General features: G+C 44.1%; 3 protein-coding genes across 10 annotated transcripts; 1 reads left to right on the top strand and 2 right to left on the bottom strand.

Moving 5' to 3' along the window:
- Positions 1-82: 82 nt before the first annotated feature.
- Positions 83-11,125, bottom strand: tdrd5 (tudor domain containing 5). 6 transcript variants are annotated; one of them, XM_026147603.2, is made up of 19 exons: positions 10,397-10,560; positions 10,203-10,264; positions 9,042-9,285; positions 8,749-8,951; positions 8,171-8,477; positions 7,833-8,008; positions 7,488-7,571; positions 7,174-7,230; positions 6,778-6,940; positions 6,447-6,553; positions 6,092-6,294; positions 5,782-5,991; positions 5,627-5,693; positions 5,249-5,440; positions 5,037-5,171; positions 2,076-2,138; positions 1,875-1,982; positions 1,591-1,768; positions 83-668 (listed from the first exon to the last, which is right to left on the bottom strand). In XM_026147603.2, exons 3-19 carry the CDS (start codon positions 9,283-9,285, stop codon positions 601-603), a joined length of 2,565 nt encoding a protein of 854 aa, XP_026003388.2. In that variant the 5' UTR covers positions 10,203-10,264; positions 10,397-10,560; the 3' UTR covers positions 83-600. The 6 variants fall into 6 exon arrangements, with proteins under 6 accessions (XP_026003388.2, XP_080147439.1, XP_026003386.2 ...); XM_080291313.1 differs by lacking the exons at positions 10,203-10,264; positions 10,397-10,560 and adding an exon at positions 11,087-11,125; XM_026147601.2 differs by lacking the exons at positions 10,203-10,264; positions 10,397-10,560 and adding an exon at positions 11,087-11,125 and having other exon boundaries at positions 1,600-1,768.
- nphs2 (NPHS2 stomatin family member, podocin) lies at positions 10,322-14,993 on the top strand. Its single transcript, XM_026147607.2, has 8 exons — positions 10,322-10,443; positions 12,111-12,413; positions 12,506-12,609; positions 12,723-12,795; positions 13,209-13,291; positions 13,379-13,638; positions 13,860-13,938; positions 14,058-14,993. Exons 2-8 carry the CDS (start codon positions 12,125-12,127, stop codon positions 14,256-14,258), a joined length of 1,089 nt encoding a protein of 362 aa, XP_026003392.1. The 5' UTR covers positions 10,322-10,443; positions 12,111-12,124; the 3' UTR covers positions 14,259-14,993.
- Positions 14,357-27,876, bottom strand: axdnd1 (axonemal dynein light chain domain containing 1). 3 transcript variants are annotated; one of them, XM_026148071.2, is made up of 24 exons: positions 27,401-27,876; positions 23,966-24,120; positions 23,783-23,886; positions 23,574-23,667; positions 23,378-23,463; positions 23,224-23,280; positions 22,948-23,056; positions 22,469-22,590; positions 22,145-22,333; positions 21,873-21,977; positions 21,637-21,757; positions 19,995-20,096; positions 19,751-19,917; positions 19,590-19,659; positions 19,240-19,474; positions 18,972-19,173; positions 18,529-18,622; positions 18,153-18,346; positions 17,881-17,965; positions 17,642-17,785; positions 15,997-16,098; positions 15,807-15,898; positions 15,207-15,346; positions 14,357-15,119 (listed from the first exon to the last, which is right to left on the bottom strand). In XM_026148071.2, the coding sequence occupies exons 1-24, from the start codon at positions 27,468-27,470 to the stop codon at positions 15,004-15,006; spliced, it is 2,955 nt and encodes a 984-aa protein (XP_026003856.2). In that variant the 5' UTR covers positions 27,471-27,876; the 3' UTR covers positions 14,357-15,003. The 3 variants fall into 3 exon arrangements, 2 of the variants coding, with proteins under 2 accessions (XP_026003856.2, XP_026003857.2); XM_026148072.2 differs by having other exon boundaries at positions 22,145-22,285; XR_013902576.1 differs by lacking the exons at positions 14,357-15,119; positions 15,207-15,346; positions 15,807-15,898 and having other exon boundaries at positions 17,553-17,785.

Here is a 27,876-nt window from a genome sequence, read left to right as displayed (position 1 = left end):
TTAACAAAAAGTGAAAATGTCCCAGTTTTTGCTGTGGCAGGCAGGATGAAGGAGCCAAATGCAGGACTCATACACAGAACAGTAAACTCAAAGCGGCAGCTTTATTCGCTGGGAAAAATAATCCGTAAAATAAACTCACAAAAATAAAACTTGAACATAGAAACTAAGAACTAAACACTGGGAGACTAGAAAACACACAGCAAACAGGGAAGGACGCGACAATAGACAGAGGAAAACGCAGGACTTAAATACACAGAGGGATAATGTGGGAATCGGACACAGCTGAGAGCAATCACACATAACGAGATGTGGAGGAAGCAAGACTATCAAAGTAAAACAGGAAACAGGAGACGGGGAGTTGACAAGGAGAAATAAAGAATATTAAACCAAAAACACAAACGCTGGGTCGCCTGAACAACAAGGGTCAGATGAACAGAGTTCTCTAAAAATATTAAAGCAGTCCAGGCAATAACATTTATTTTTCCAAATAAAATTCCATCAGTCATGACATGTTTTTGTCTTTGTTCACAGTATTTAAAAAGCTTCAATTATGTAGGAAAAAAACAGCAACATGTGTTTACTGGCTGTGACACTCTCAGCCTATCTGGACCCAAACAGAGGAAACGTGACGCCAGATTTCCGAGGGTACCGGTGAGAAAGGGGTCCATCTGGAAAACAAAGTCCGAGACTCACATTTAAAACCATTTCTGTGAATCATATGTCCTACACTTTAAAATAGAAAAACTCTTTAAAAAGGGAGAATTTCAATAAACTTCAGGGCACGCCATCAGTAAGTCGGCCAACTTCAGTGTGACATGTTTTTGGGATGCACTCAAACTTCTGCATGTTTGTAGATAAATCCAGCACTGTATTTATTCCTCCCCTCACTGCACAAGCGCCAGCATGGTGGAGCGGCGGTGTATCGATATCAGGCCAAACGCACAGAGAGCAGCTTGTTGGGTCAAATAGCTCTGGTAACAGGTCTAATTGAATCTATGTCAGGTTTTCACTGCAGGTGCATCCACCATAGCAAGCAGCAGGGTGGAAATCAATACCCCCTCGCTCCATCCATGAACACACTAATTTCATTGAAGGCCAGTGTGTGTGTGTGTGTGTGTGTGAGAGTGTGTGAGAGAGAGAGAGAGAGAGAGAGTGTAAGGGAGATGGAGCGAATGAGGTACATATGTAGGTTAATGAAGGTCACTGTTTAATCTCATTACAAGATGTGTGCACGTGCAGGAGAGATGAGGCTTTTTTTGTGCAAATCAGGACCTTTGTTCTGTAATGAGAACAAAATGTTAACTTATTCTTTCCAAAGACAACTTCTTGCCACAAATGCAGCAGAACTATAATTCATTATGAGTAATGGGTGATGATGTAATCTAGCATTGACTACAAACTGAACTAAAGTTCAGAATCACAAACAAAGCTTGAATCTCATCTCTACAGAACAAGTTATTTATATAAATGTGACGCAGTTACTCGGATCCAAGACTGCATTCTTTTGCTCACATGACTTGTGTGCATATTGTGGACTTTAGAGAAAAGTCCACAATATGCACACAAGTAAGTCAGTGTGTGCATCTGTACCCAGAGTACCATCCTGAATTTGACCCAGGGCAGCAGTGTGGAGGCTCAGGGTGCTGAGGATTAGAGGAGGTCTGGTCATGGAGGGGGCAGAATCCTTAGGCTGGTGCAGCACCTCCTCTGGTCTCATGAAAGTGGGATTAATGACGGGTGGAGCTGGTGGGGCAGTCGGACTCTGTGTCTGGGGAAAAAATTACATTTTCATTAACAGACTAAAAACAACTCCTCCCCCCTGCAAAAAAAAAAAAAAGTAATCGGTATATCTAATATTCTTCAGATGATCTCACCGTGAGGTCAGCTGTGGTCATCTTTGTCTGAATGAGATCTGGAGGTGTCAGGGGGCAGGTGACGGTTTGGTCTTTCAGCAGAGCGCTGAACGGGTTTTTCTCCTTAGCCTGAACAAGTTGTAACAGGAAACAACCACCATCAGTCTTTTAACCTCAGTGGACAGACAGCAGTGGATGAGGGTCAGTGCCAGGTGCTCATACCTGGATGTGAGGGACAACCTCGCTATCCCAGATATACTCCAGGGCAGGCATTTCATCTTCAACCTGGTACATCAAGACAAAGTATGCAGACCATAAATGTTAATTTACAGACACATTTTTAATTGAAAATAAAATCTATAACTGGAATTCAATTTAGTTTTATTCATACAATCACAACAACAGACTCCTCAAGGCGCTTTATATTATAAGGTAGATCCTACAATAATACATACAGAGAAAACCCAACAACCATATGACCCCCTATGAGCAGCACTTTGGCGACAGTGGGAAGGAAAAACTCCCTTTCAACAGGAAGAAACCTCCAGCAGAACCAGGCTCAGGGAGGGGCGGGGCCATCTGCTGCGACCGAGAGCTGTAAGAACCGTACAGCTTACTGAATACCACTTTTATGGAGGAAGGCCACAGAACGATCACCCTGCAGGAAAAAGAGGACCTACGTAACACTCCAAACAACACAGTTTCAATTTCTTAGGTTAGCTTCAACGCCGCGACCTGGTCTGTGTAACACTTCTGATCTCAGATTTTAGGAAAAGAGAACCTCTGAGCATCTCCTCACTTTGTAAAATACGATGTGACAGTGAGCGAAGCGCCAACATCTGAGCAAGAACGCCTGCTCTCAGTCAAAGCCAAACAGGCAGCTCAGTGTGAGGATTGCTTCGATGAGCCACCTCATCAGTCCTGTAAAACTAGCTGGTTAATAAATGATGGGAAGAAAGCCACATCTATAACTTCAGTGTCTCTAATGTCACTAGCATATGAAAAATGTGTGTCTAATATATAAAATATACAAAAATACCAGTCAAATGCTATTTGGACACGCTGTAACGCTGTCAAATCTTCTTCCCAGTATGTTCAGTTTAACAACTTGCTGCTCATTAACATAAGAGAATGACAATCTTGTAATACAATATCCATTAAACACTCACCGATTGGCTGCAGTCTTATTTATAGTCCAACAACAAGCCGTGACCTTCCAACAGCCCAGCTATACATTAAGCAGCGTTGACTGCAACTCTCCCTTCAGCGAGATGACATGTGTGTTTGAGCCAAGTGTGTACACCAACTGTGTGTGTGTGTGTGTGTGTGTGTGTGTGTGTGTGTGTGTGTGTGTGTGTGTGTGTGTGTGTGCGCGCTGCAGCGGGCCTGCAGCAGTGACAGTATGGCTGCAAAGATAAGAACTATGGACAGTGGAGAGTAAAAGCTTTACATGAATGTGAGAAATGAATGCAATGAGAGGCAAAGACTGCATTCGCAGATAACAGACAACAACAGCGTAAAGCTGCAAATCTATTTAAAAAAAAACAACAACATTTAAATGACAATCCTGGGAGTATTTCAGTCTTTAAGGACGCTGTACAAAGAGCAGCAGTCGTTTGGTGCTGAGCTCGAGTATCAGCGTTTAACGCAGGGCAAATATCTGCTCTTTGGACGGGAAGTGCTCAGGAGGAAGAAATTAATCTTAATTAAGCTAATGAAGTTAGAAAGCTGAAGATGTTGTTCCCAACTGATTAAAATTGAACACCTATAAATAGAGCTGGGCGATATATCGAGTTTTTAAAAAAATATCGATATATTTTCATACGAGATATAAGATGTGACAACATCGTTTATATCGATATAGTCTATGTTACGTTATAATTATACTTGTGGAGCCACAAGTTTGTCTCTCTTTCGTCCATTTTTGTCTCTACGCTGCGTTACTGGGCCTCGCCTCTCCTTCACTGAGCACAACAACCCCTCCCCAATAGCTTCACCTGCAGGCAACGACAAGATGAACACGGCAAATCTCCGTTAATGAGTTACCGCGGATCGCCCCGTGCATGGGGCTGGACAGCGTCAACATGTTAGCGAGCTAACGACCTAAAATCCTTTCATTTTCTCAAAACTCGACAGTGCACCTTATGTGCAATCTGTCAAAAAATGTTTTAGTATGACTTTGGTCAGCTACGGAGCCGCACCGCTTGATGGACTGTCGGAGGATTACGGCTGAGCCTCGCGGAGTGATACGTACTGTGCTTCAAGGTAATATTACCGTATTGTGTGTGTATAAGGACCATAAATGGCACCTGTAAGAGACACGGTTACGAAGCGGATTACAAACTCCAGGCTGTCAGTCACACAGTAGAACTTGGGAACAGAGCAGCTGTGAAATCTGTCTTTGTTATTGTGCTCAGCGTCTTTTAGTTTACATTTTGACTCCACAATTGTGAGCTCTTTGTTATGCACAAAAACAACATTGTGTTCTTTTATTTATGGAGCATGATTATTTAATAAATGCTGATAATTTATTTTTGAGTAATTTCTTCATGTACATCTATGCTGTATGTTAATAAAAGTGCCTGATTGACATTGAGACACAGCTTTGACTAAGAACTCTCTTTTTGTTCTTACTTTATGGCTTAAAAAAAAAAACACAAACAAAACAAAACAAAAAAACCCGAGATATATATCGTATATCGCCATCCAGCTAAAAAAATATCGAGATATGAATTTTGGGTCATATCGCCCAGCTCTACCTATAAATAACACAAATGTTAGACGTGGGTGCAAAACTCAACCTTATCCAACAGTCTGAAACGTTATTCTCTGCATAGCTGTGGCCTTCTAATGCACCGCTGTGTGTTTTCTTTATCAGTTTACAATGAAGATCTATATTTATGCAAAGAGAAAACACACTAAATGGAGGCATTAACCACGTATGCAGATGAGGTGGTGTTGGAGGCTATCCCAGCTGACGCCCAAAGTCAGCTAAATGCAGCTGGATACATGCGGATATACAACCATAATCTTTCTAACAGTTTTAAACTAATAAAAACATTTTTTAAAAACCCAATAATATTACCCAGAAACATAAAATGATCTTTTGCCAAATCTAACAACATCCCACGGGGCAAGAGCACTATAGCCCTGCACTATGTTTCTATGAGACCAGTGTGCTACCTTCAGTTTGTCCATTATAGACTCTTCAGAAGTGTCTCCTGGCTCTGGGGATGAAATCATTTCCTCCCTCACCTCTGGCAGGTCAGCCACCCCCTCTCCCAGGTAGAGACTCACTGGTGTGACCTGACAGCTATCCTGTTAAAAGAATGATAAACTGCTGCTGCTGATCATGATTATGGTACGAAACCAGTGTTTTTGTGGGTGCTGCTCACTGCTGCAGGGCTGCAGGGTGTCCCATGGCCTTGGCTCAGCAGGACAGTGTGGATGTAGATGTCATCATCAGTATGTGTGTCACACAGGTAGAGCTGCAGCACGTCTCCACTGTAACAATCCAGAGCGCCCACCAGGGTGCGATCACAGCACAGTTTCTGGAAGTCGGCTGTTGCCCCAGGAGTCCAGCTGCCCTGCAGGAGATCAACCACAACACTCATTTATGAATCCAAACCATAAGAGCACTGAAAGCCAAAACATTCAATTAAACCATCACAAGATGGCTGAGACGCTGGCATTACCAAGGCACTGGTGCTGGAGTCTATAGAAAGGCTTGTCTTTGTAAGGAAACTGAAAATTAAACTAAGGCACAGACTCACAGAGGTGGGTTTAATTCCAGCAAGTGAAGATGGGACAGCTTGTGCTGGAAGAACCGAATAAGCCGACCTGGGAAACAGCCAGATAAATTTATAAAATATGCACACATCTCTTTTTTTAAATCATCCTTTCAACGAGAGCTTGCAGAGGCCCCTACTTGAGGAACTTGAGGTTGGCGGTTGGTACCACTGTCAAATCACCAAAGTCCACATAGTACACCTCCACTTGAGTGGGGGAGATCACCTTATGGATCACCACCCGGTAGAACCACAGTCCGTCAGGTGACACGCAGCAGACCTGACCCCGTCGAACAAATCTCTGGGGAAGGCGATAGCACTCCGACATCTGAGGACAGGTGTAGCATCGTCTAGGAGACGAGAGGAGGAAAAAGAAAAAGATGGTACTGATCAGAGTAGGCACGGTTAAAGAGTCCGTACAGTAGCTGCTGCTGCTAACACATGCACCACCTCATCGCAAAGATCATGTTCTCCATAGCTCGGGCCTCCTCAGTCTCGCTGAAGCGAATGTAGAAATATCCGGGTGACTCCACCCGCTCCACCAAGACTTCCACCAGCTCTCGAGCACAGTGGCGCGTCGGTGGTTTGAGAGGCTTACTTTGGAGGGCGTCGAGGGGTACAGCAGGGCTGAGATGCACCGGAATTGCAGAAATCTACAGACAAACACACAAAAGGCACTCGATAACATTTAGTTCCTCTTACAGGCTGTAAAGTGCAGTTCAGAGTCATCACTTTTAATGTCCGTGCATCAAGCATCACTGATTACTTGCTTTGGTCAAACCACAAAAAAAATGTGTTTTCAAACCATTTCCTTGTGTGTGTTACTGGTAACCAGCTCGTTGTTCTCATCATCTGATGGTGGGACAATTGGAAACGTCTGATCATCATTAAAACTCTCGCTCTCTTTTGAGTCTAGAAACAGAGACAAATACATTTCCTGCTTGGTTGAAAGTCATAACTGCACAAATATGCTCCAACGTGTGAAATCCACACGTGACTGTAATTCGTGACTTTACTGTGAACAAACATAAGGAAGAAAGATGTGGGTTAAACACTCATTTATATTTACAGTAACACTAAATAGTCATTCCTCATGTAAGCGGGCTGAAGCAAACGATGCAATGATAAAGACACACCTGGACGTGTATTCTCAGTATCACGTATGGTCCTGATTATCCAGTCTTGTCCACTGCCTCCCTCTGCTGGTCTTAGGTGGAAAGTGTCACTCATGGCACCGATGAGTTCAGTGACGCTAACAAAGCCGCTCTGCTGCAGAGGCAAGTCCTCGCCAAAACACCTCTGGGAGGAAAGAAAGGAGAATATTTAAGATTCCTGAGAAGATGAGTGTGCATCTTTTATTAATGTCTGCTGTGATCATGGGCGACCTCCAGGGTGGGGGGGAGCCAACAGTGTGTGTGTGTGACAGGTTGTTTCTATTAGTGATTAGGATGGCTCTGCTTCTAACATCCTGGATCAGTTTGATGTTTAGAAAACTCTCTGTTAACAACACAAACATGCAAACTTGTTTTTACCTTGTACTCTGCTGGCAGTTTGTGAACTGATAATCCGCCGTCCGTCTGACCTATGACCTGCAGAGTTGTCGACATGTTAATCATTTTCACGACATACTTTCTTTAACATCTGTTGACCTCTTACGGTCATCTGTGATTAATACGGCGATTTCAGATCGACGACAGGGGCTGAGAGCGAGTCGTATACTCGCGCGTCCTTTCCCCCCCCCACATACATGAACTATAACAGCACTTGCAGACTTTACACTTGTTATGCTTGCATGATTAAAACTGGGCTCAAAGACATATGCTGATAAAGCGGTGCGAGGTCTCACCGCTCGTAGTTTGTCCTTCAGCTCCTGATTGATGGTGCCAGCAACTCCGTTCTCCAGGATCTGCTGACGAAGCCCCTCCTCCAGCTAACATCACATTTAAGAAGAAGAAAGAAACTGCACTTAACAGATACGAGGTATACCAAATAGGATTTCTCACCATTACGTGACAGGATTTAGTAACAGCACTATTTCTGATTTTTCTGCTGTAGTGTGCCTGAACAATTACACCCCAAATGTTTGACCAAAACCAGAGTCTTTTAGGCGCCACAGTTTATCCAGTGAGAAGCAATGGAACATTAGACATTTCATATCTGAGATGGATTTCAGCTGCAAATGAAACCCAACCTGGAGGACATGGTTATCAAAGAGCTGAATCTCTGGGGAAAGCTGAGCTTTGGTTTCCTGGTTCTTCTCGTCCGCCCCCGGCTTGCTATCAACGGTTCCCGGCTCACTACGGGCAGAATCCAAGGAATTCTGGGTAGATGTCTGGTTCAGAGATGTTGGTTTCTCTGGAGCTTCAGCTGAAGAGGACGCAAAGGTGTTTCAAAATGCAGACTAGTGCAATAATACAAAGCCAAATTTCTCAGTTTAATTTCATTTACATGGCACCAAATCTAACAGTTAGAAGTGCAAAAAACAAACAGAGCGAAACAAAACTACAAGAAAAAGCCCAAAGGACGAACCTGGAGGTGTTTTTGGCGACTGAAGTTTGACATCTGGCCTTTCAGAATCTGGCCTGCATGTCCTCGGCAATGCTGGTTTTATCAGTCCACCCCTCTTTGCTGAGGCGGGTAATTTGAGCAGTGGCCTAGGGATCATATGCTCCCTCAGGAACACAAGTGAGCCAAACCTGCTCTGGCTAATGACAAGCATATCTGCCGCTGCCCCCAACATCTCTCCAGTGGAGTAGAACCCATAGCTGCGAATGCAAAGCGGTCGTCCAAAGAAGCGCCAGAAAGAAGCCTCCAAGTCGGATAACCTAATGGGACCCTGAGAGAGCGGCCGCATTATTACTCCACTGAGAGTACGGTGACAGAAGAAAGAAAAGCCTGTCAGGTATCTTCTCTTCAAAATTCACGTTAACAGGCTAGACCTTATAAAGTGCAAAAAAAGCCAACAATCTGTGCTCTCATTTTGCTCATGCTTCATTTGAAAGATGCTGTGCTTATACCAAGCAAATAAACCAGCTGCAAAATCTACAGCAGGCTTTAAAAGCCCAGGTTATAATGGACAGAAAACATTAAACACATTTCATTCATACTTGTGAGAGCAGTATTCGCAGCTCCGTCCTCAGCTGTGCAGGGATGGCTGGAGGAGCGGGGCCTCTTCTTGGGAGGACCACATAGTGGGACACAGAATGAGTTGGAAAGTAGCGGGCACCTCCCCTGCTGACCTTTTTGTTTGGCTTAGAGCGCTGCTTGGTCACCAGCTCCTCGATGCGTCGAGTGGTCTCGTGACCAACAGCTGCACAGGAAACCAGAGCGAGAGTGTCAAATACTTAAACCTGTTCAAGAGTTCAAAGACAAGAGCGCTGATGCCTTAATGAGACGCTACCTTTTAAGAATATGCTCCCATCTGGCCTGAAGTTAATGGACACCACATCAGGCATCTGCTGACTCATATCCAAAATGTTCCTGAAGCCCAGGACTTTCAGGGGCATCGAATGGCCCAACATGGTGGCGTAGTCTCGTAGGAGCTCTTCCGGAGCTAAACCATTCTTGGATGAAATGAGCAAGGAGCGAACTTCCTTCTTCAGTTGAGCCAAAATGTTCTCATGGTTCATCTTACCTGAATACATCTGGAAAACACAGCAGCTGGAAGTCAAGAACCTGGCATAGAGGAGAACCGCTGACACCCTACCTTTCTCTACACACAAAACCACTTTACTAAATATGATTCTACAATTTAAGTGTGAAGGCAAACGCATGGCTTTATGTTTTTTGCGTTTAGGTCCACAGGCTTGCCTAAAACAGGCTAGCTTAAGTTAGCTCCTGCCTTTAATTAGCTTGAGTTAGCTCCTGCCTTTAATTAGCTTGAGTTAGCTCCTGCCTTTAATTAGCTTGAGTTAGCTCCTGCCTCTAATAGCTTGAGTTAGCTCCTGCCTCTAATAGCTTGAGTTAGCTCCTGCCTCTAATTAGCTTTAGTTAGCTCCTGCCTCTAATTAGCTTTAGTTAGCTCCTGCCTCTAATTAGCTTTAGTTAGCTCCTGCCTCTAATTAGCTTTAGTTAGCTCCTGCCTCTAATTAGCTTTAGTTAGCTCCTGCCTCTAATAGCTTTAGTTAGCTCCTGCCTCTAATTAGCTTTAGTTAGCTCCTGCCTCTAATTAGCTTTAGTTAGCTCCTGCCTCTAATTAGCTTTAGTTAGCTCCTGCCTCTAATTAGCTTTAGTTAGCTCCTGCCTCTAATTAGCTTTAGTTAGCTCCTGCCTCTAATTAGCTTTAGTTAGCTCCCGCCTCTAATTGACCCCAGGATGTATGGCAACAGGTGTATGGAAATCCCGAGGACATTACAAGGGTTAATTAGCTTGACTTAGCTCCTGCCTTTAATTAGCTGGACTTAGCTCCTGCCTTGTGAACCAGAAACGTAGAAGTCGCAGGAGAACATTAATGCACAGTCTTAAAAAACTGTCTTGTCTTGTTATAAAATCGTTCAAAAAGCATCTTTAGCCTAAGGTTTAGTTACCAAAAAGCATCAAAATGCTAACAGGACAGTCTCACCTGTCGGTAGCTGCGAGAGGCCGAACCTTCTCTCTCCGCGCGCCTCTACTTAGCAGGACTTGCTAACGATACAAATTCAGTTGCCAAAGCAAAAAACAAAACAAACAACAACAAAACAAACCAACAACTTTAAATTCGAAGAAGCCGAAAGCCGTTTTAGTCAGCTGCCTAGCTAATAAACTGTTACTCCTTACCTTGACACTGGTCCCACAACAACAAAGAAGAAGCACCGCACGTACAGGTGGGGCGCAGAGCACTTTGTCCCACCCACGTACCGAAACTGTCCACCACAGTTTGATTTACAAAAAGCCAAAAGACGTTTTTCCAGTTTTGTCATTTTGAGACTCACAAGACGAATGGATGGGTTCATAGAGTAGAATAAAATGCCTTTTATTGTCACTATTCACTGTACAGTGAGATACAGAGCATCCCCACTCAGTGCAGACGTGTGGGAAGAGAAAGGGCGGTGAGGTGCACGGCTCTGCAGCATATGAACCCTATTCAAAAATATAAAATGTAAAAATATACAAATAAATAGTCGTATATATTTACAGTGTGGGTTATCACACGTAAATTACGCGGTGGTAGTCTGTGTAGAGCGAAGTCCTTGGATTGGTGAGTGGATGTGTTGTCAGTCCATGTGGGAGTTCAGGGTGGTTTTGGCTTTGAGTCTGATGCACCTGTAGCGCCTACCTGAGGGAAGCAGGTTGAACAGGTCAAAACCAACCATTCAGCCTGAAACCCAAAGCAATGCTGGACAAAGCAGAACGTGGATGACAACAGTTTTTACGGTTTGTGTGTTTAAAATGAGAGACCACGAGGATACGAAGATTCCGTGTTTTATCCTCACTGTGTTTACTTTGTCAGGAGTGTGACTCCCTCACCTCAAACTGCCTCTCACCCCACATTTACTCTGCAGCTATCTGGTCACTCTTGTAGCCAGCTATGTCTTCTTTGTGAAAACAGCCGTGGAAAAAATACGAGTTACTTTTCCACGCCTCAAGAGGGCCACGCAATTAGGTTTGAGTTTAATTAAGCACAAGTCAGGGAGGTTACAGCATGTCTTTTCCTTTCCAAACAAAGAAAGCTCTTTCAGACCTGCGTCTGCACATTCCTGTATAAGACACTCAGTGTGAGCTTCACTGGGATAATTAGTCCAAACAGTAAAAACCTCACTTCTGTATTCCACATATCTCCGTGGGGTGTTGACTCTGCCACAGAAGAGACGTAACCTAAACAAGTTTCCATTTGCATGCATGTGGTTAAATATTAACAGCATTAAATTCAGCTTTACACTGCAGGCCACACATTAATTAGTGGAGTCTTAGTGGTCCATAAACAAACATGTAACATGTATAGAAAAAATTTCTTTTATCTTTTTTATCTCCAGAGGAAAATGTGTGGATTTAAAAAAGTCAAACCCTTGATGCTGCATCAGTTTTATCATTTTATAACTTGAATAGAATTTTTGCTAAAGCATTTGTTCTTATTTATGTTTTTCAAGTTGTTATTTTTGTAGTTTATCTCGAATTAATTTCATTCTTGCTGCTGTAACATGTGAAATTCCCCAGTGTGGGATTAATAAATCCTGTCTGTCTTTAATGGGCCCTCTATGGAAAAAAGGGAGATAAAAGGGAGCGTTGGATGGTCTTACTGGCAAAGCAAAGGTTTACTGGCATACAATTTAAAAAAGACTGTGGTAAGGAGACCCCTCACTGTTGTCCTGTACTCCCACGCTCCCATCTTTAATTACAGGGACAGACTCTGTCCCATCTCCACAGTAGACAGCAGTACTACTGATCAGTCATCCAGCGAGAGGGGAAGCATCTCCCAGTAATCACAAAATTGATTTTTCTTTAACCTGGAAAAAGAGAAAACAAGGAAGAAATCCCTCCAATTTTTCTGCAGAGCATGCAGCCAGCATGGAGAAGTCCTCCAATCACCCACCAAGATCCAGAATGACGGCCAGGAAGGAGAGGGACAGGGGAGCCTCAGAGGCTCCAAGGAGGAATCCTCAGAGGAAGCCGAAGGTGGAGCAGCTCTCTGAAGCATCATCGGTGAGGAAAGAGAAGCTGGGGACGCATGTGGGGAAGATGGAGCAAGAGACAGAAGTGAAGGTGAAATCAACGGTGGTGGATATAGACAGTGTGAGAGATAATGAAGTCAAGGATGAGAATGTGGGGCTCCTGGAAGCAGCAGAGCAGGATGACAGTGAGTCAAAGTGTTTTTATTTTTTAAATATATGTTTTTCATATCTGCAAGTGTGATGAGACGTCTTCATGAAAGACTGCTGATCTTTTCAGGTCTGAAGCATAAGAAGCTGGGAGTCTGTGAGTGGCTGCTGATGGTCTTTGTCTTGGCTCTGGTTCTCCTCTTCTTCCCTCTTTCCATCTGGTTCTGCGTCAAAGTACGGACTAAACCTCTGATCCTACAAAGATCTGACATGTCTTTAGAAGATAGGCTGACCGCTTTGTGTTGAATATCAAACTGACACTTGAGCAACCACATGTTGATTCACAGGTAGTGAGGGAACACGAAAGAGCTGTGATCTTCAGACTGGGTCACCTACTGCGTGGAAAACCCAGAGGACCAGGTCGGCCCAGATTTCATTCTTATTTTTATTTATACTTTATTTTTATCTATTTATGGAAAGATCAACATGCAAGGAGTGGAGGTAGTAAGGGAGTGAATTTAAATACCTGGGCTTTACCATTCAAAGCAACGGGCAGTGCACAAGAGAAATGGAGACGAGAGAGCGGACGGTGGATAGGTGGTGATGAGTTTAATGGTTGGAAGACCGCAGTGAGACGATGGCGCTGACAAGACGACAAGAGGTGGAGCTGAGGATGCTAAGATTTTCATTAGGAGCTACCAGGAAGGATAAGATTAGAAATGTGTGCTTCCAGACAGCAGCCTGTGTGAGGGTCGATAACGTATTATGAATCGCAGCTCATGAGAAGCCTCACTGTGACACCCACTGTCCCCTGTGTCTTTCTTCCTCTTCAGGCCTTTTTTTCCACCTCCCACTTCTCGACGTGTGTCACAAAGTTGACATCCGACTGAAGATGTTGAAGGTTCCTCCTCACGTGGTACAGAAATAGACACGCACTGCATCACATATTTAAATATTCCCGTTTGGAATTGCGACGTGTGTGTTCTCATATGTTTGTACGCAGGTGGTGACAAAGGACTTGGTGAGGCCGGAGCTGAGCGCGGTGTGTTATTACCAGATAGAGAACGTGGCACTGTGCAGCTCAGCTGTATCCAGTCTGACCGCAGTGCTGCAGAGTCTGGTCCAGGCTGCAGTCAGAGACGTTCTGGCCCAGCAAACATTCAGCCACGTCCTGCTGCACAGGCGGAAGATCGGGGAGCAGATACAAGCAACGGTCGACTCCTTCGCTTGTCGCTGGGGCGTCAGGGTGGAGAGGGCAGACATGTAAGACCAACATCATTTCTCCTTCCTCTGTAATTCATCTTTTTTTAAATGCGCCTCCTTCACTGCAGATGTTCATTAACTGGAAGTCAAGGCTGAGCCAAAGCAAAGCAGCTTTAGCTTTATTTTGGCAGAATCTAAAGAAATACTAACTTGCACAATGAAAACGCATCACTTATTGGAAGAGCACGGCTGACCAGGCTGGGTTGCGCTTGTGTTGTCAGAGACGAGCTCAGTTTTCCTGCGGAGCTGCAGCAGAGCCTGGCTGCCGCTGCCGAGGCCAAGAGACAGCAGCAGATCAAAGTAAGTGCTCACATCGGTTTCTGTAAAACAGCAACTTTGAACCTGTGTGCTCCAAACTTCTGTCTCTACTCTCCACAACATTAGCGATGAAAACATCCACGAGCCGTTCTCTTCTACAGGTGAAGGCAGCAGAAAGTGAGATGGCTGCCTGGGATGGATTTCGGGCTTCCCTCCGTCACCTTCAACCTGCCTTGGTCCTGCCTTTCCCTCCGAGCCTCAACTCCGACGTGTCACCCCTACCTCCCCCTCCTCCCCCGTGCGTGGAGGGGGACGGCGGGGTGTCACCTGAGGAGCCAGACACAGACTCGCCAATGATGTGAAGCTTTATTCATGTTAAACTCAGGTGAACTCTTGCTGCATTTAAACTGGTGATTTCCATGTTTAGAAAAGAAAGAGGCAAACACAGCATAAAGGAACATAGCTTTTAGTCCTCAAATGTGTTCTTTAATGTCTTAACTGCAAATAATCAAACTGTAAAATGTGCAATCAAATCCGAGTTCAGTCAGTACAACAAAGGAGTGTTACTTCATGCAACAGGAAACACACAAATCTTTATTTTCAGAAGGATGCAGAAATAAATGTGCCTTCATCCACACTTGAAACACATATCATAGGATTAAACTAAGCCACAGGAAGCCTCTAAATGATATCATGCTCAAGTGCTATTTGTCTTCTTCATGTAGTCCAGGGGTGTCCAATTCGGGGCCTCGAGGGCCGGTGTCCTGCAGGTTTTAGATCTCAACCTGGGTCGACACACCTGAATCACAGGATGAGTTTATTAGCAGGCCTCTGGAGAACTTCAAGACATGTTGAGGAGGTCATTTAGACATTTAAATCAGCTGTGTTGCATCAAGGACCAATCTAAAACCTGCAGGACTCCGGCCCTCGAGGCCTGGAGTTGGACACCCCGATCATCAGCCTGGGAATAAACACTCAAAAACTGGGTACCATCGATGGTCAGTGATGTTTTTATGTGTCTGTTAAACTTCCCTCCTGTTCACATGTAAACCAAAAAAGTATTTAACACTGGTTAAAATAAATAAGCAGAGACGTCCGATGGTCCGATCAGCATTTCTTGGTCCTTCTGCTGCTGCTCGTTGGTTTGACTGCGGTTGCCGTTTTCTTCGGAGGAGTTGGTGTTGTTTCTGGCTGCGGTGAAGGCGGCGGTGTTTTGTTTTTTTCTGAAACATAAACCAGTAAAGACATGAACCACCTCGATGCGTATGTGCTGTGTCACTGTCTTTTTTTATCAGCTGGTTAATCTGCACCTTCAGTACTGTGGGGCTCCACACTGGGGCGACCCTGCAGTTGTCTCTCCAGGTCTTTAATCTTCTTCAGTGCTTCCTGCAGAGCCTCCTCGGCTTTGAGGGCTCGCTTCTCCGCAATCTGCACTCGCACCTCAGAATCACTAAAGAGGGGCGGTAAGGGAAAGTAAGCCGGTGGATGGATGCATGTGTAGACTGATGGATGGATGTTTTATAGTTTATAGCAATAGTTTAAAGTAGTGCTTTCAAAAAATTGTGTAAAAAGATACAGTATTGGGCAGAGGTCTTGAGGCACCCCTCATTTCGTTAAATTTTTCTTCCAAGGAGCCAGATTTTTATAATTATTATTATAATTGTGTTTAACCAGATACTTTATACTTCAACAGGGCCTGAACTCTCACGGGGAAGCTTTCTTTTCATTTCTGAGCAGTTCAGGAATAGTTGTGTGGGATTCCTGGACTTTTACAGAGTATCGTGTGCATTTATATGAAAACAGCAGAGAGAGGTTACAATGAAGAAGACTAATTCCTGAAAATAAAGACTATTTTCAGGAATATCCATGAAACACAATTCATCCAAACATTATTTAGAAAATGAACTCACTGCAGTTCTTGCTGCAGTAATCCTACTGTGGTCAGATCCTTGAAAGCGTTCTGGTTATCGTCTGTCACCGGAGACACGACCAGCTCGCCCGTCTGACAGACACAGAGGTGGTTACAGGTACAGACACACGGGCTGTTCAGCTCAATGCAAACTGACAACAACATAAAAATGTATACTTCAATTGTCTGACCCTGTCTAGCTGGACACTGCACGCTCCAAGCTTCCTCTGTGCAACGTTTCCATCATAATTGATCAGATTCAGCACAGCGCTCTCACAAACAGTTTGCTCCCCCTACAGGACAAAAACAACATTTTTAGTCATCCTGCTTAACACGATTCTATTATAACCTCCTAGGACCTGGCGTCCACATGTGTGGACATCACATTTTGGGTTATTTAGACCAAAATACTCAATTTTTCTCTACATGGGCCTGATATCCACTTACGAGGACGTTATACTGCTACTGTTCTATCAAAGTTTTAAATGAATATCCTCATATGTGGCTCTGATTTTTCTTTAAAAAAAAAAGGTTAAAAAAAAATCTGGTAATTCTTTGTTTTTACATTCATCGGGCCCCAATCAGCCCAAATATCAAAGAGAAATTAAAAATGCATGTCGTGGAAGAGTTCAGGTCTTAGGAGGTTAAAGGTTCGTAAAACTCCTTAAATTCCACAAGTGTCAATTTAATTCACTCATTTTGTGTCACACAAAGCTCCATAATCTTGCTATTAACGCTCCAGTTGACAAAACTCTTATGTTTCGTGTCTTTCAGCAGCCAAGAAATTTTCTTTGTCTGAAATGTCTTTTTGTCAGCAAATAAGAATGAATGCTTAACCCCGAACCCTGACACCAAAACCACATTTTGAGTCTGAAAAATGCTTTCAAACTCGTGGGGACCGCGGTTTTGTCCCCATAAGGGGACACACACACACACACACACACACACACACACACACACACACACACACACACACACACACACACACACACACACACACACACACTCTATAATAATAAATAATACCTTTTTGTACTTCACCCACCTGTGACACCAGTTGCTCCACAACATTGACTTTTGCACATGAAGAACATTATTCTCTCTGTATATTTATTTGCTAAAGTAACATTGCTACACTTACTATCCCGGCTTTGTGTAAGCGTTATATTGCTGGCAAATTAAAGCAAACACTCACGTGTTTCTTTATATTTTATTATGTTGCAGGATTAACTCATGTGTACATACTTACATTGTTTCTTTGTTTTCAATCTTCATGTAGGTCAGCTGTGGGAAAGACCCGCCCAGCATTTCCTGATTTTTAAAGTGCTGATGATGTCATGTCTGACATCAGCAGGTTAAACCAGGAGGAGGGTTTTTATGTAGGAATGCTTCCTTTTGTTTGTGTCAGGATGCAAAGGGATTTGTTGCTTATTGTTTCTTACATGGAGCCGTTTAGTTGTGTAAATGTGTTAATGTGGGGAGCTTCATGTAATTCTCAGTCATTTGTGTTGAGCTCCAGCTGGTGGTGCTGGCTAAACTAACTGAAGGTAAACTGGCAGCTCGGTCAGTCTCTGCTTGATGCAGGTGAGGGAGGAGAGGTGAGCTGTGTCACTGACTCCATGTGGGTTTTGAGTTTTGTTAAATAAGTTAATCTAAGGTGAGTTTTGTTAAGTTTCACATATGATGGAGGTCACAGTAAATAAATTGCTCATCTCCTCCAAAACGTCTGTGGAGTCAGCTCACTTACCACCTTCCTTGATGCTCCAGTCAGACTACTTCACAGATCCCAAAAAATCTAGCAAACGTGTGCGAGCTCTATTGGAGTTGAATCCTCACCACAGCCTCCGCACCGTCTGCTGGACAGTCCAAGACGCCACTGCTGGAAACAGGTGCAGGCGGCGTGACGGGCAGCTCCACGGGAGCGCCTTTAACACCTGTGAGCAGTATCCTGCAGGTCTCCACCCAATCACCACACTCCCTCTGAGGACACCAATCACAGTTGACATTGCAAAACTATTACTGACCCCGCCCCAATGTTACAAGTGATAGTGTATGTGTGCCAGAGGTGTGTTTACCTGCAGCTTTTTGAACTCGTTCATCTCATTCTGAGCCTGAGCTGACAGCGTGTTCAGGTGCTCCTCCAGGACCAGGCTGCACGAACTAAACAACATTTTCAGATGAGTTTGACAACCTGTTTCCTTCCTCGCTCGCTGTTTAAATGTAAAGTTACTCCAACGTTTAAAAGTACGTAACCTGCTCGAGTCGGTTCGTGTGTTGTTATTTTACTGTTAAAGAGATTTATTTTATCACACAGTTACTGTAAAATATTTACAACAGCTTCTGGTACCTCGTGATGTAGCTGGACAAGCGATCCAGCTTCTCAGCCAGCATCTGGGCATCCTCATCCAGAGTTTCCTGTGAAATTTCTGGAATGTACCGGTGGGGTTCTTCTTCTTGGTTTTCCTCCTCGCTGTGGTTGGGAACCACAAGGAGTAAGAGCTCTAACATCCACCGAGTCTGAGCCACGTGAGCAGATCTGATCTGGTAGCAAAGAAAACATCCAGACTCAAAGAAGCCAAAACTCAGATCGTCTCCTAAAAACAGCCGCTGTGCCTGAGCACCGTATTCATGGGGCTCACGTGTTAGTTCCAATTTAACACAAATACACTCAAAAGACAGCAGAATATGTAAATATGGTGTTACTGAGCATGCCCGGTACTCACTTCTTCATGGAGCCTAAAGTTCTCCCCCTCAGTGAAGTCAGACAGGTTGGTTACAAACGCCTGGATTTTGTCAAACAGCTTTTCTGCCTCTGCGCTGTTTTAACAAACACGCACAAAGAAGCATTTCAGAACCGCCGTAAACGACTCCAAGTGTTTGAATTTCAGCATGAAAACAGATCAGGCTGAATTTTTCTACAAGTTCAATTTGTTTCCCTCTATCTGCCAAACTGCAAAACATCTGCAATAAATGAATAAAAAACAATGCTCATTTTAAAATTCTGTTAATTTGTCTAATTCACTTTGAGAAAATGGGGACTGTGTGTAAAACTGTAATTCTTAGAGCGTTGATGCAAAATCACATCTCGATTGCTTGAGTTAAAATCCAGCAAAAGTACAAAAACTGTCTTTCTCAAAGTTAGTTTGTGTTATGGACCCGCACTCACCAAGTATCCGGTTTATTGTTGTCCGTTTTGTTGGAGAAGTGCCGAAAAGCTTCGTCAGCCAAACTCTTCCAGTTGTGCAGCGCTCTCTCCAGCTCTAACCAATCAGAGACGGCCATCTTTTCGGGATCTTCAATCACCGCGGCAAGTTTGGATCCCCGGGACTCCATCAGACCGTGCAGTGACATCACATTTCCATGGAGCCCTGCAACGGCATTGTTCAGCGACGTGGTCTATCCATATTTCAAGAATGATTAAACCATTTTCTCACCATTTTCTCCATCCACTTGAACGTCCAGCTCTCTGAGGAGCGCACACAGCTCTTTGTCCAGTTCTCTCTGGGCGTGCCGGCCTTCAGGAGGTCCCCCGTCAGCTGAAGGGTGTCTTCTAAAGAGCTGCAGGCTCATATTCAGCCATGTTTCCTGGATATTACTGAGTTCACTAAGTGTCTGCTGGCAGTTCAGCTGTTTCTCGCCTTGGTAGTGTTCACACAGCAGTGCTAACATCTAGACAAAACAAATGTTTCCTGGTGTTTAATCATGTGCAGACGGTTTGTTCATCTCCAATTAAAAAAGGAAGATTTTCTAAAACTATGACAAAGGTGAGACACACAAGCCTTACATTTGACCACTGCTGCAAATCGGCATGAATCTCTTCCACTGATGTTTTATCATATTTGGGTTCAGGAAGCCTTGAGAAAGGAGAAAACGTAGCGTTGGAGAATCACACAGTGACTGTAAGGTGTCAGTGAAAGTTCCAGGGGGCATTTTAACTGTCCTTACTTATTATTTGAGGAGCAGAAGGAAAGCCACTTGTTGATGCCTTGCTGGATGGCACTGATCTGTGCACAGTGGGCATGTTCAGTCTGCTTCAGCTGGGACATGAAAGCAGCCAGCTGCTTCCTCCAGTAGTCTGTGCTCTCCATGATAATGTTAATGCACTCTGTGTCCTGCAGCAGGAGGGTCGCTGTTACAGCCTGAGTCTAACTGAACCAGCAGGGCTATTTATAAAAATAAAGATTTGTACCTTAGATGTGAGAAACAGGATGCAGTGCTCTGCGGTCTTGAACCAGCTTTGCTCACTGATATGCAGCTGACTGACCAGATGCAGCTGCTTCACACTGATCACCTGACAAAAATAAAAAGCTTCATATTACTGCTGTTTCTGACTTTGTATCTTTGAGCAGAAATTTAATTTAAACACTTTAAATATTAGAGTCTGAGTGATAAACGACTTTTAGACCGACATTTGGAGATTTTACTTTCAGACACATGAAACATAAACAGATTTTCATTGCATTTGTTATGTGTAGTTATTTATGAGTCCTTGCTAAGATAATATGACAGCAAAGTTACAAAATCATCTTGAGTCTTGGAATATACGTTTACGTTCTACTCGACTTCTGTGATCAGCTGGTTGTTGTTTCCAAACCAGTGCTGCGAACAGGGGAGCTGCAAAATGCCCTCTGATGGATAAACTGTGCAACACCACCAATAACACTGTGTACAGCAGTTTCTCCCATCCATCCATCTTCTTCTGCTTATCCGAGGCCGGGTCATGGGGGCAACAGCCTAAGCAGAGAAGCCCAGACCTCCCTCTCCCCAGCCACCTCCTCCAGCTTGTTGGGGGAACACACAGGCGTTCTCGGCTGGCCTGGGCCTGCCCCGGGGCCTCCTCCCAGTGGGACATCCTAGGAACACCTCACCCAGGAGGCACCCAGGAGGCATCCTTGTCAGATGCCCGAACCACCTCAGCTGGTTCCTTTCGATGTTGAGGAACAGCGGCTCTACTCTGAGCCCCTCCTAGATGCTGAACTTCTCACCCTATCTCTAAGGGCGAGGCCATCCACCCTTTGGAGGAAGCTCAAAAGGGTGGATGTGTCACGGTTCTGGGTCAGTTTGACCCAGTATTTTGAGTTGTCATGTTTTTGCAGGTTTAGTTTAGTTCCATGTGTCATTTTCTGTCTGTCTCTCTATGTCGAGTCTGCGTCTTTGTGTGATGGTTTCTTGTTCCTGTTTTATTGTGAAGGTCTGCGACTCGTGTGTGTGTGTGTGTGTGTTCAGTTTTACCTCTGTCTCGTCTGTGTGTATTTAAGTCGCGTCTTCTGTGTTTGTAGTTGCTGGTCCGTCTGTGTGTCCCCCATGTCTCACCCGTGTGTTCTCCCTGCTGTCTCCTCTGCTCGTTCTCATTCTTGTCCAGGTTTGTGCTCTGTAGTTTAGTTGTTTCCAGTCTAGTTTAGTTCGTGCTCCATTTGCTGTTTGTCCATATTTATTTCGTGTTCAATAAACCACCTTCACTTCTCCACTACTGCCTGCGATTGGATCCTCATTTATTATTTTCACACGGCTCTTCTCACCCGCCGTGACAGGATGGCTGAAGCATCTATTCATTACTTTTAAAAAAATCAATCAGGTTTTGTAAATCTATATATATAGATATAGATAGCTTGTGTGGTTGGGACATATTGGTTGATATACTGGTATAAGTATTACTATGGATGAAATGCTAAGGGGAAAGCTACATTGAGCATGTTGTGTCCTTTAATTCACTTCCTCTTTTGTTAGCCTTGGAGCTCCACAGAGAGCTGACCATAGAGTTGGTATAACAGTCATGTTTCTCACTCTAAAATGAAAGTAAGACCAGGTCAAATCAAAGACACCTCACACACCTTCAGGGCGAGGCAGAGGGTAAACTGGCTCCAGCAGTCTCTGTCTTCGGTCATGTGGATCAGCTGAGCTTCCAGGCGAGCTCTCTGAAGCTCATACAGCTGATGGTAAGCCTGGACCACACTGTAAAGAGCATAATTCACAACACAAAACTCGTTGACCATCCATCATCAGTAAAACAAGGCTCATAACTCAGGATTTAAATGCATCCAGTCGATGTAATGATCTCTGGACTAACTTTGAGTCGGTGCGAGTCTGTTTGAGTGCCTCGGCTAGCTGCCAGTGAGCGTGCTCCGCCTGGTGGGAAACAAAAGCATCGTGGTCCCGGATTTTAGAAAGTTCCCTATGAAGACAACGCAGACACACACGTAGCAATGAATACACGCACATTTTCATATCTGCACATCTGTAATCAGCACATTAACATCAAACGTCCGACATATATTATTTGTTCTGGAGCAGCACGTGGTAATATTACTCGTGATCACCCCCCAGTCTGATCGTACGTACACGCTAAGCTGATGAATGGATAACTTGATGTGGTGGATCTCCTCTGTGAGCCGACGATCCAGAGCCCGCTGGGCCACCACCTCGGTGTGCAAAGCCTTCAGGCGCCGCGGGATTCGATCCAGCAGCGACTGGTAGCGCTGTCTGAACAAACACACGGCTGCTGTGACACAGACCCTGCAGAGGTCATTACTGGACCAAGATTTCAGTTTTTACATTTAACTTGAATTATTAACAAAACGCCACTGCAGACTCATGTCTCATTCATATTTTGCTTTTAAGGCTCGTTATGCTTGTGGCCTTTCCTCTGATGTGTGTGCCGCTAACCTGAGTTTGGCAAGCAGCTGTCCTCTCTCGGCACAGCCCACGCTCACCTGCCTGATCAGTTCATGGAAGACAATGTTGTAGATATTTTGCTCAACCTTCACGAGCTCAAGCAGACCCTCCAGCTGGAAGACAAGTCATTGTGCGGCTTCTCACACTCTACACGATCGGATATTCCAAGCAGCACCACAAATTCTGACTTTTCTGTGTTTTATACTCAAATCTCTAAATCTATTACACTTATGATGGCAATGTTAACAAAAGATCAGTCGGCAGCAGGAGGACACAGAAAGATTTAGAACAGAGCAGACATCAGACACGACACCCGAGGTGAAGGTGAGCTGTAAATGTGCAGATTTGCAGCTGCAGGCTGAAGCAACTGAAATATCAATATTTTCCAGGATCGCCTGATATTTTCCGAGGTTTGGTCCATTTTTCCACGTAAAGGCTGCATGACTACATATGTTTCTCTGCCTGCCTACTTGTGAAAGCTCAGCCAGCTCCTCGCTCTGCTCATCCACTCCAGCCTTCTCCAGCATGTCATCCATCATCCCCATCAGCTGGACCGCTTCCAGCCTCCCACTGGGCCTCCTGGACACGAAAACATACAGAAATGTGTAATATTACACATTTAAACGCTCCCTTAACCCTGGTCTTGCCAAGCACCGCCTACTTCATGGCACACAGCAGGACAACTTCTTCTACTACATCACTTAAGGTTAATTATGAATGAGAGGAATTCATATCTGTGAACTCACAGTGAAGGGAGGACCCGCAGCCTCTGCTCTTCATCCCTCAGCTGCACTGTGAATGCACTGTGGAAGAGACGCGTTAAAGTTGTGCTTTAAACACGATCACAGCATCAGACACACGGCGATAATCGACAGACAGACTGAACACAGTGAAGCTCACTCCTCGTAGAACTCGAGGCTCCGTAGTCCTTTATTTTTCACTATGTGAAATTCTTCCGGGATAAAACTGTCGGAGACGCACGAGTTCTGAAAGACAAAGCGGCCGCGATCATCACCTCGCGCCGTGCATGTGTGCACACGCTCACATGGACAGCAGCAAACAGGTATATGCACACACAGAGAAACAGGCGGCTCACCTGCGCGCCACCAACGACCTGCTTTTCACTAACTGGTGGGAGGAGTGTTGTCTTCTTTCTGGTTACCATGGCGTCACACAGGAAAGAAATATCCCTATAAGGACACCATCCATGAAGAAAGGAGTAAATATATGTGGATGAGAAACTGAGCACTAAATACTGACATAATAAAACATCATCAGCTCCACGTTTGTAGGAACCTGACTGACCTGCCAGCTCCTGTCAGGGATGTTGGCTGCTCCAGAAAGTGTTTGTATTTCTTGCGTCCGAGTGGATGATGCCAGACTGCATCAGGGCGTCTGATTCCATAGCTCTAGATACAAAGTCAGTCCAGGTTGTTTTATATCAGCTGTTGTGTGGTCATGTAGACGTAAAAGAGGGTTTGATGCTACCTCGCAGTGTCGGTCGTGTGCAGATTGCCCCGGTGTTCTCCTCTTGCACACAGTGGAGGTTAGACTGAGCAGAAGTTCGTGTGGGACGATCTGCCCTCTGACAGCGGGCTGCGTCTTGGTGCTCTCCACCGGGACCTGAAAATTCAGCTCTGCCACTGAGAAAGATCAAAACCCATCAGAACAGCTTAATAACTCAGACCTGATTTTAGGGGACATTAGGTTTCACTGTTAGATGTCTACGTGCATAATAAAGCTTCTGGATTTTCTTGCATCACGCACAAAGAACAAGGAGACATCAGCTTTCTTTGGCTTTGTCACAAGTTAGGAAAAAAAGTTTAAAACAACAAGTACTGTGCAGAAGTCTTTAGTGACCCCTAATTTCCTGATATTTTGCTGGAAGAATAAGTTCAGTTATTTACTGAAATGTGCAAAAATACATGGAATCACTGTCATGCTGAAAAACGAAGCTGTTGCCAATCAGATCCACACTGTGTCACACGGTGGATCAAACTCTGACAGCACTTTGTTGCATAGATAACTCCATCAGTGTCGACAAGACCAGCGTTTCAGCCAGTACACCATCACCACGAGCTCCACCATGTTTTACAGATGGATGTAGACACTGCTGTGCATCTCCCCTGACCTCCTCTGTACATACTGATGAAGGTTTGAATAAAACGTTTCAAATCTGAATTCACAAAACTGTCATGTCCTGTGTGCTGCAGGCAGGAGGAACGAAGGAGCCAAAATGCAGACTCAAAGACAGCTTTATTGCAGAACGCTAGGAAAAGCAGGAAAACGCAGCGCTGGACAGAAGAAAGCAAAGGGCTTAAATACACGAGGAGTGACAAGGGAACAGGAAACACAGCTGGGACTAAGATGGGGTGCCTTCAAAGTAAGAGAAGCAAGTAAATCCGTTGGGCATCTTTCTTTGCCTTTAGACAACAATTCTGATGGCAAAAGAGCCAAACGGGACAGGCAAAAAAAGAAAGAAAAAAAAGTAAGAGAAGCAAAACAGAACATGGTGTACACAGACAGGAGACTACCAAAGTAAAACAGGAAGTAATGGGAACACACAAACACACAGAGACATGACTACAGGCAACTAGACAAACATGAAGACAATGCAGCAAATGCTGGGGAGGAAACACGCAGGGGTAAGACGAGACCAAACATGAACAGGACCAAATACTCAGACAAGCAAAACTAGAAGCACTAAATAAAGTTAGAAGTATAAGCAGACGAAACTAGGAAATAAAAGACACACAGAGAACACGATGAAATAAAGAAGAATAAAAGGACCAAAAACACAAAACACTCCTTTAGATCTTCTCCACTGATTTTCACTCCACTATTTTGGCCTCAGCCATTTGTTGACATCCACCCTTCCATCCATATTCCTCGTGTTCAATACAGACCTTCAAAAAGCTTGGAGAACTATCGCTCAATTCCACCTTAAATAATTACAAGAAAGTCTGGCTCTTTGGTAGCAAAATATAAAGAAGCAAGGAGTGACTGAAGCCTTTTGCACAGTACGCATCAACTACCTGTACTTTAATCCTGCACAGTGTGTGATCAAAGCCATTTATTTAATGTCGTCAGACAGAATTTGCAAAAAAACTAACAAGTTGAATTTTATGAAACTTGGTAATAAATGCATGGACGAGGGAAGGGCTCATTAAATGTTGTGCACATCTGCACTGTTATAGTTATACTGGGAGAGAAGAGCCTTTAGGGAACATAACTGGTCCTGAGTCTGTGTCCCAGTGTTTTGTGTTGAATTATAAATAGTCTTTGATTTCATTATTATTTATCATTTTCAGTGTCTTGGTTTCTGCGTCTGTGCTCTTCTTGTGCTCCATGTTCCCCGTGTCTCCCCAGTCAGTCAAGTCCGTGTCTTTGTGAGTGCGTCCTGCTTCCTGTTTTACTTTGACAGTCTCGTGTGCTGTGTTAGCTGCTGTGCTGTGTCTCATTCCCTCATTATCTCTCTGCGTATTTAAGCCCTTCGTCTTCCTCTGTTCGTTGCCGCATCGTCGGCGTGTCATCCGTGACATTTCCCATGTTCCGTGTGTCAGGTCTTTAGTTTCTTTGTACTTGTTTCCTCCCTGTGTAGCTTGTGTTAGTTTGTATTCCTGCGTTTTTGGGTCCTGTCTCTCTTCACTGCACAATAATGACACCAGTAATAAAATAAAATAAAGTAAAATATAAAGTATCACAAACCTTGGCACCCTTGTTAGTGTTGGTGTAACATGTTAGTCACACTAAAGTTTAAAAAAATAAAGCATGAATAAAGGTACTGACTTTTATTTATTATTGCAAAAGGTGGTGCAGGCCTGCAGACAGCTCCAAGACAAAGGGATTGTGTGCGACCAGAGATGGACAATAACACGTAATCCGATTACTTTTTCAAGCAACTAGTAAAGTAAGGGATTACTGTTGCAAAAAGTAATTAGATTACTGTTACTTTCCTGTAAGCACGCTGCGTTACTAAACCATGATGTCGTTTGTGAGCGTCTCATGACAGTGACGTACGAGCGTGTGACGTTCGTGGCAGCGACAGACATGTGCAGATCAACAATGGATAATATGGCGTGCAGAGAGAGTACGACCATGCAGCGTTTAAAGCATGAAAGTAATCACATTACTTTAAGTTTGATTCTGTAAAAAGTGGCAAAAACATTAGCGTCTGCTGTGCACTCTGCGTGGGAAGAAAACTTCTTTCTACAGCGAAAAATGAAACTTGAAATCTGAGCGAGCAGCGAGCACGCTGCCACGGGAACGTGACATTCACAGAGAAACCCCGGATCCTCCCACTGACATGTGCTGTGGACAAACCTCCACCCGACAGGACTCAGTGCTGCTGAATCTGTGATTTGATTTCTTTTTGCTGTGTTTTACTTGCATCTATTTGAAAGAGTGTAAACACAAAACATTATTTTATTTTATGTGTTGGAATATGCAGGAAATAGATTTAAATGTTAATGAAATTTCTTCGAGTCAAAGACTGTCGCGTATTATTTCATTTTGCTTTTAAAAAGAAGCTTTTTCATTTGATGCCGTTTTAGAAGATGGACCTGAAAGGTCTGCTTTATGACGTATTTGGGTTGTCTCATGTTTTTAAATAGTAGCTAAGAGATAAAGTAACTAATTATTCTTGAAAATAAGTAATCAGTAAAGTAACTGGATTACTTTCTTGGAGAAGTAATCAGTAATTAGTAACTAATTACTATTTTGAAGTAACTTGACCAACACTGTGTGACTGATCCTACTGATGTTAAATGCAAAGCTCTGAATGTAGAAACACTAAGTTCATGCGATGCTTTCTTTAAGGCTCTAAACTGAAGCGTGCCTCGGAGGGTTTCGCTTTCTTGGCCCCGACCCACTCGAACAGACGTGGGCAGTAGCTACTGTCACGAGTGTGCCCGTTAGCGTCACCTGCGGTGTCCGGTGTCCGCTCCGGCCTCGACAAACTCGGCGCTGAACTGGCCCTCGTTGATGCGGACATCGTGGAGTCACGGCGGGGACGTTACTCTAACATCTCGGAGACGAGACACGGAAAAGCGAGCGGCCACTTGTGTCCGTTTAACACAGCTGTCTCCTTCGCTCCCCTCAGAGCTTCCCCAACTTCCTGTTTGCGTTGCCTTGGGAACGCGTTCATTGCGCTGGATGTGCGTTTGTAGTTTGAACATTAGAAGTGAAATAAACAGAAATACTTTTATTTATTTGGGGGTGTTTCTACGTTTATTGACGCCTCAGCATCAAAAATGTAAAGATTAAAAAAATATTTCCGAGTTTATTTTTGATTTTCTGTGTTTTAAGAACAGTTTGATTTATTGATCATTTGTCATGAAATAATCGCACCACGTATATAGCTCAACGCTCTATATTAAACTTTAAATAAATAAGTAAAA

This window comes from Astatotilapia calliptera, chromosome 17, assembly GCF_964374335.1.
Source record: "Astatotilapia calliptera chromosome 17, fAstCal68.1, whole genome shotgun sequence".
NCBI lineage: Eukaryota > Metazoa > Chordata > Actinopteri > Cichliformes > Cichlidae > Astatotilapia > Astatotilapia calliptera.
This window is presented reverse-complemented; position numbering and strand designations above follow the sequence as displayed.

What these genes read in the sequence shown, in the direction of transcription:
- tdrd5 (XM_026147600.2), bottom strand. Translation starts at nt 9,414, where the DNA reads ATGCGTTTGCCTTCACACTTAAATTGTAGAATCATATTTAGTAAAGTG. An exon ending in TGGGAGCATATTCTTAAAAG is followed by an intron (nt 8,952 to 9,041) that starts GTAGCGTCTCAT and finishes TTTCCTGTGCAG; the next exon opens with CTGTTGGTCACGAGACCACT. An exon ending in GCCAACCTCAAGTTCCTCAA is followed by an intron (nt 5,694 to 5,781) that starts GTAGGGGCCTCT and finishes GCTGTTTCCCAG; the next exon opens with GTCGGCTTATTCGGTTCTTC.
- nphs2 (XM_026147607.2), top strand. Translation starts at nt 12,125, where the DNA reads ATGGAGAAGTCCTCCAATCACCCACCAAGATCCAGAATGACGGCCAGG. An exon ending in CCATCTGGTTCTGCGTCAAA is followed by an intron (nt 12,610 to 12,722) that starts GTACGGACTAAA and finishes GTTGATTCACAG; the next exon opens with GTAGTGAGGGAACACGAAAG. An exon ending in TGGAAAACCCAGAGGACCAG is followed by an intron (nt 12,796 to 13,208) that starts GTCGGCCCAGAT and finishes CTTCCTCTTCAG; the next exon opens with GCCTTTTTTTCCACCTCCCA.
- axdnd1 (XM_026148071.2), bottom strand. Translation starts at nt 27,470, where the DNA reads ATGTCCGCATCAACGAGGGCCAGTTCAGCGCCGAGTTTGTCGAGGCCG. An exon ending in CACACGACCGACACTGCGAG is followed by an intron (nt 23,887 to 23,965) that starts GTAGCATCAAAC and finishes CTTTGTATCTAG; the next exon opens with AGCTATGGAATCAGACGCCC. An exon ending in TCAAGTGGATGGAGAAAATG is followed by an intron (nt 19,174 to 19,239) that starts GTGAGAAAATGG and finishes ATGCCGTTGCAG; the next exon opens with GGCTCCATGGAAATGTGATG.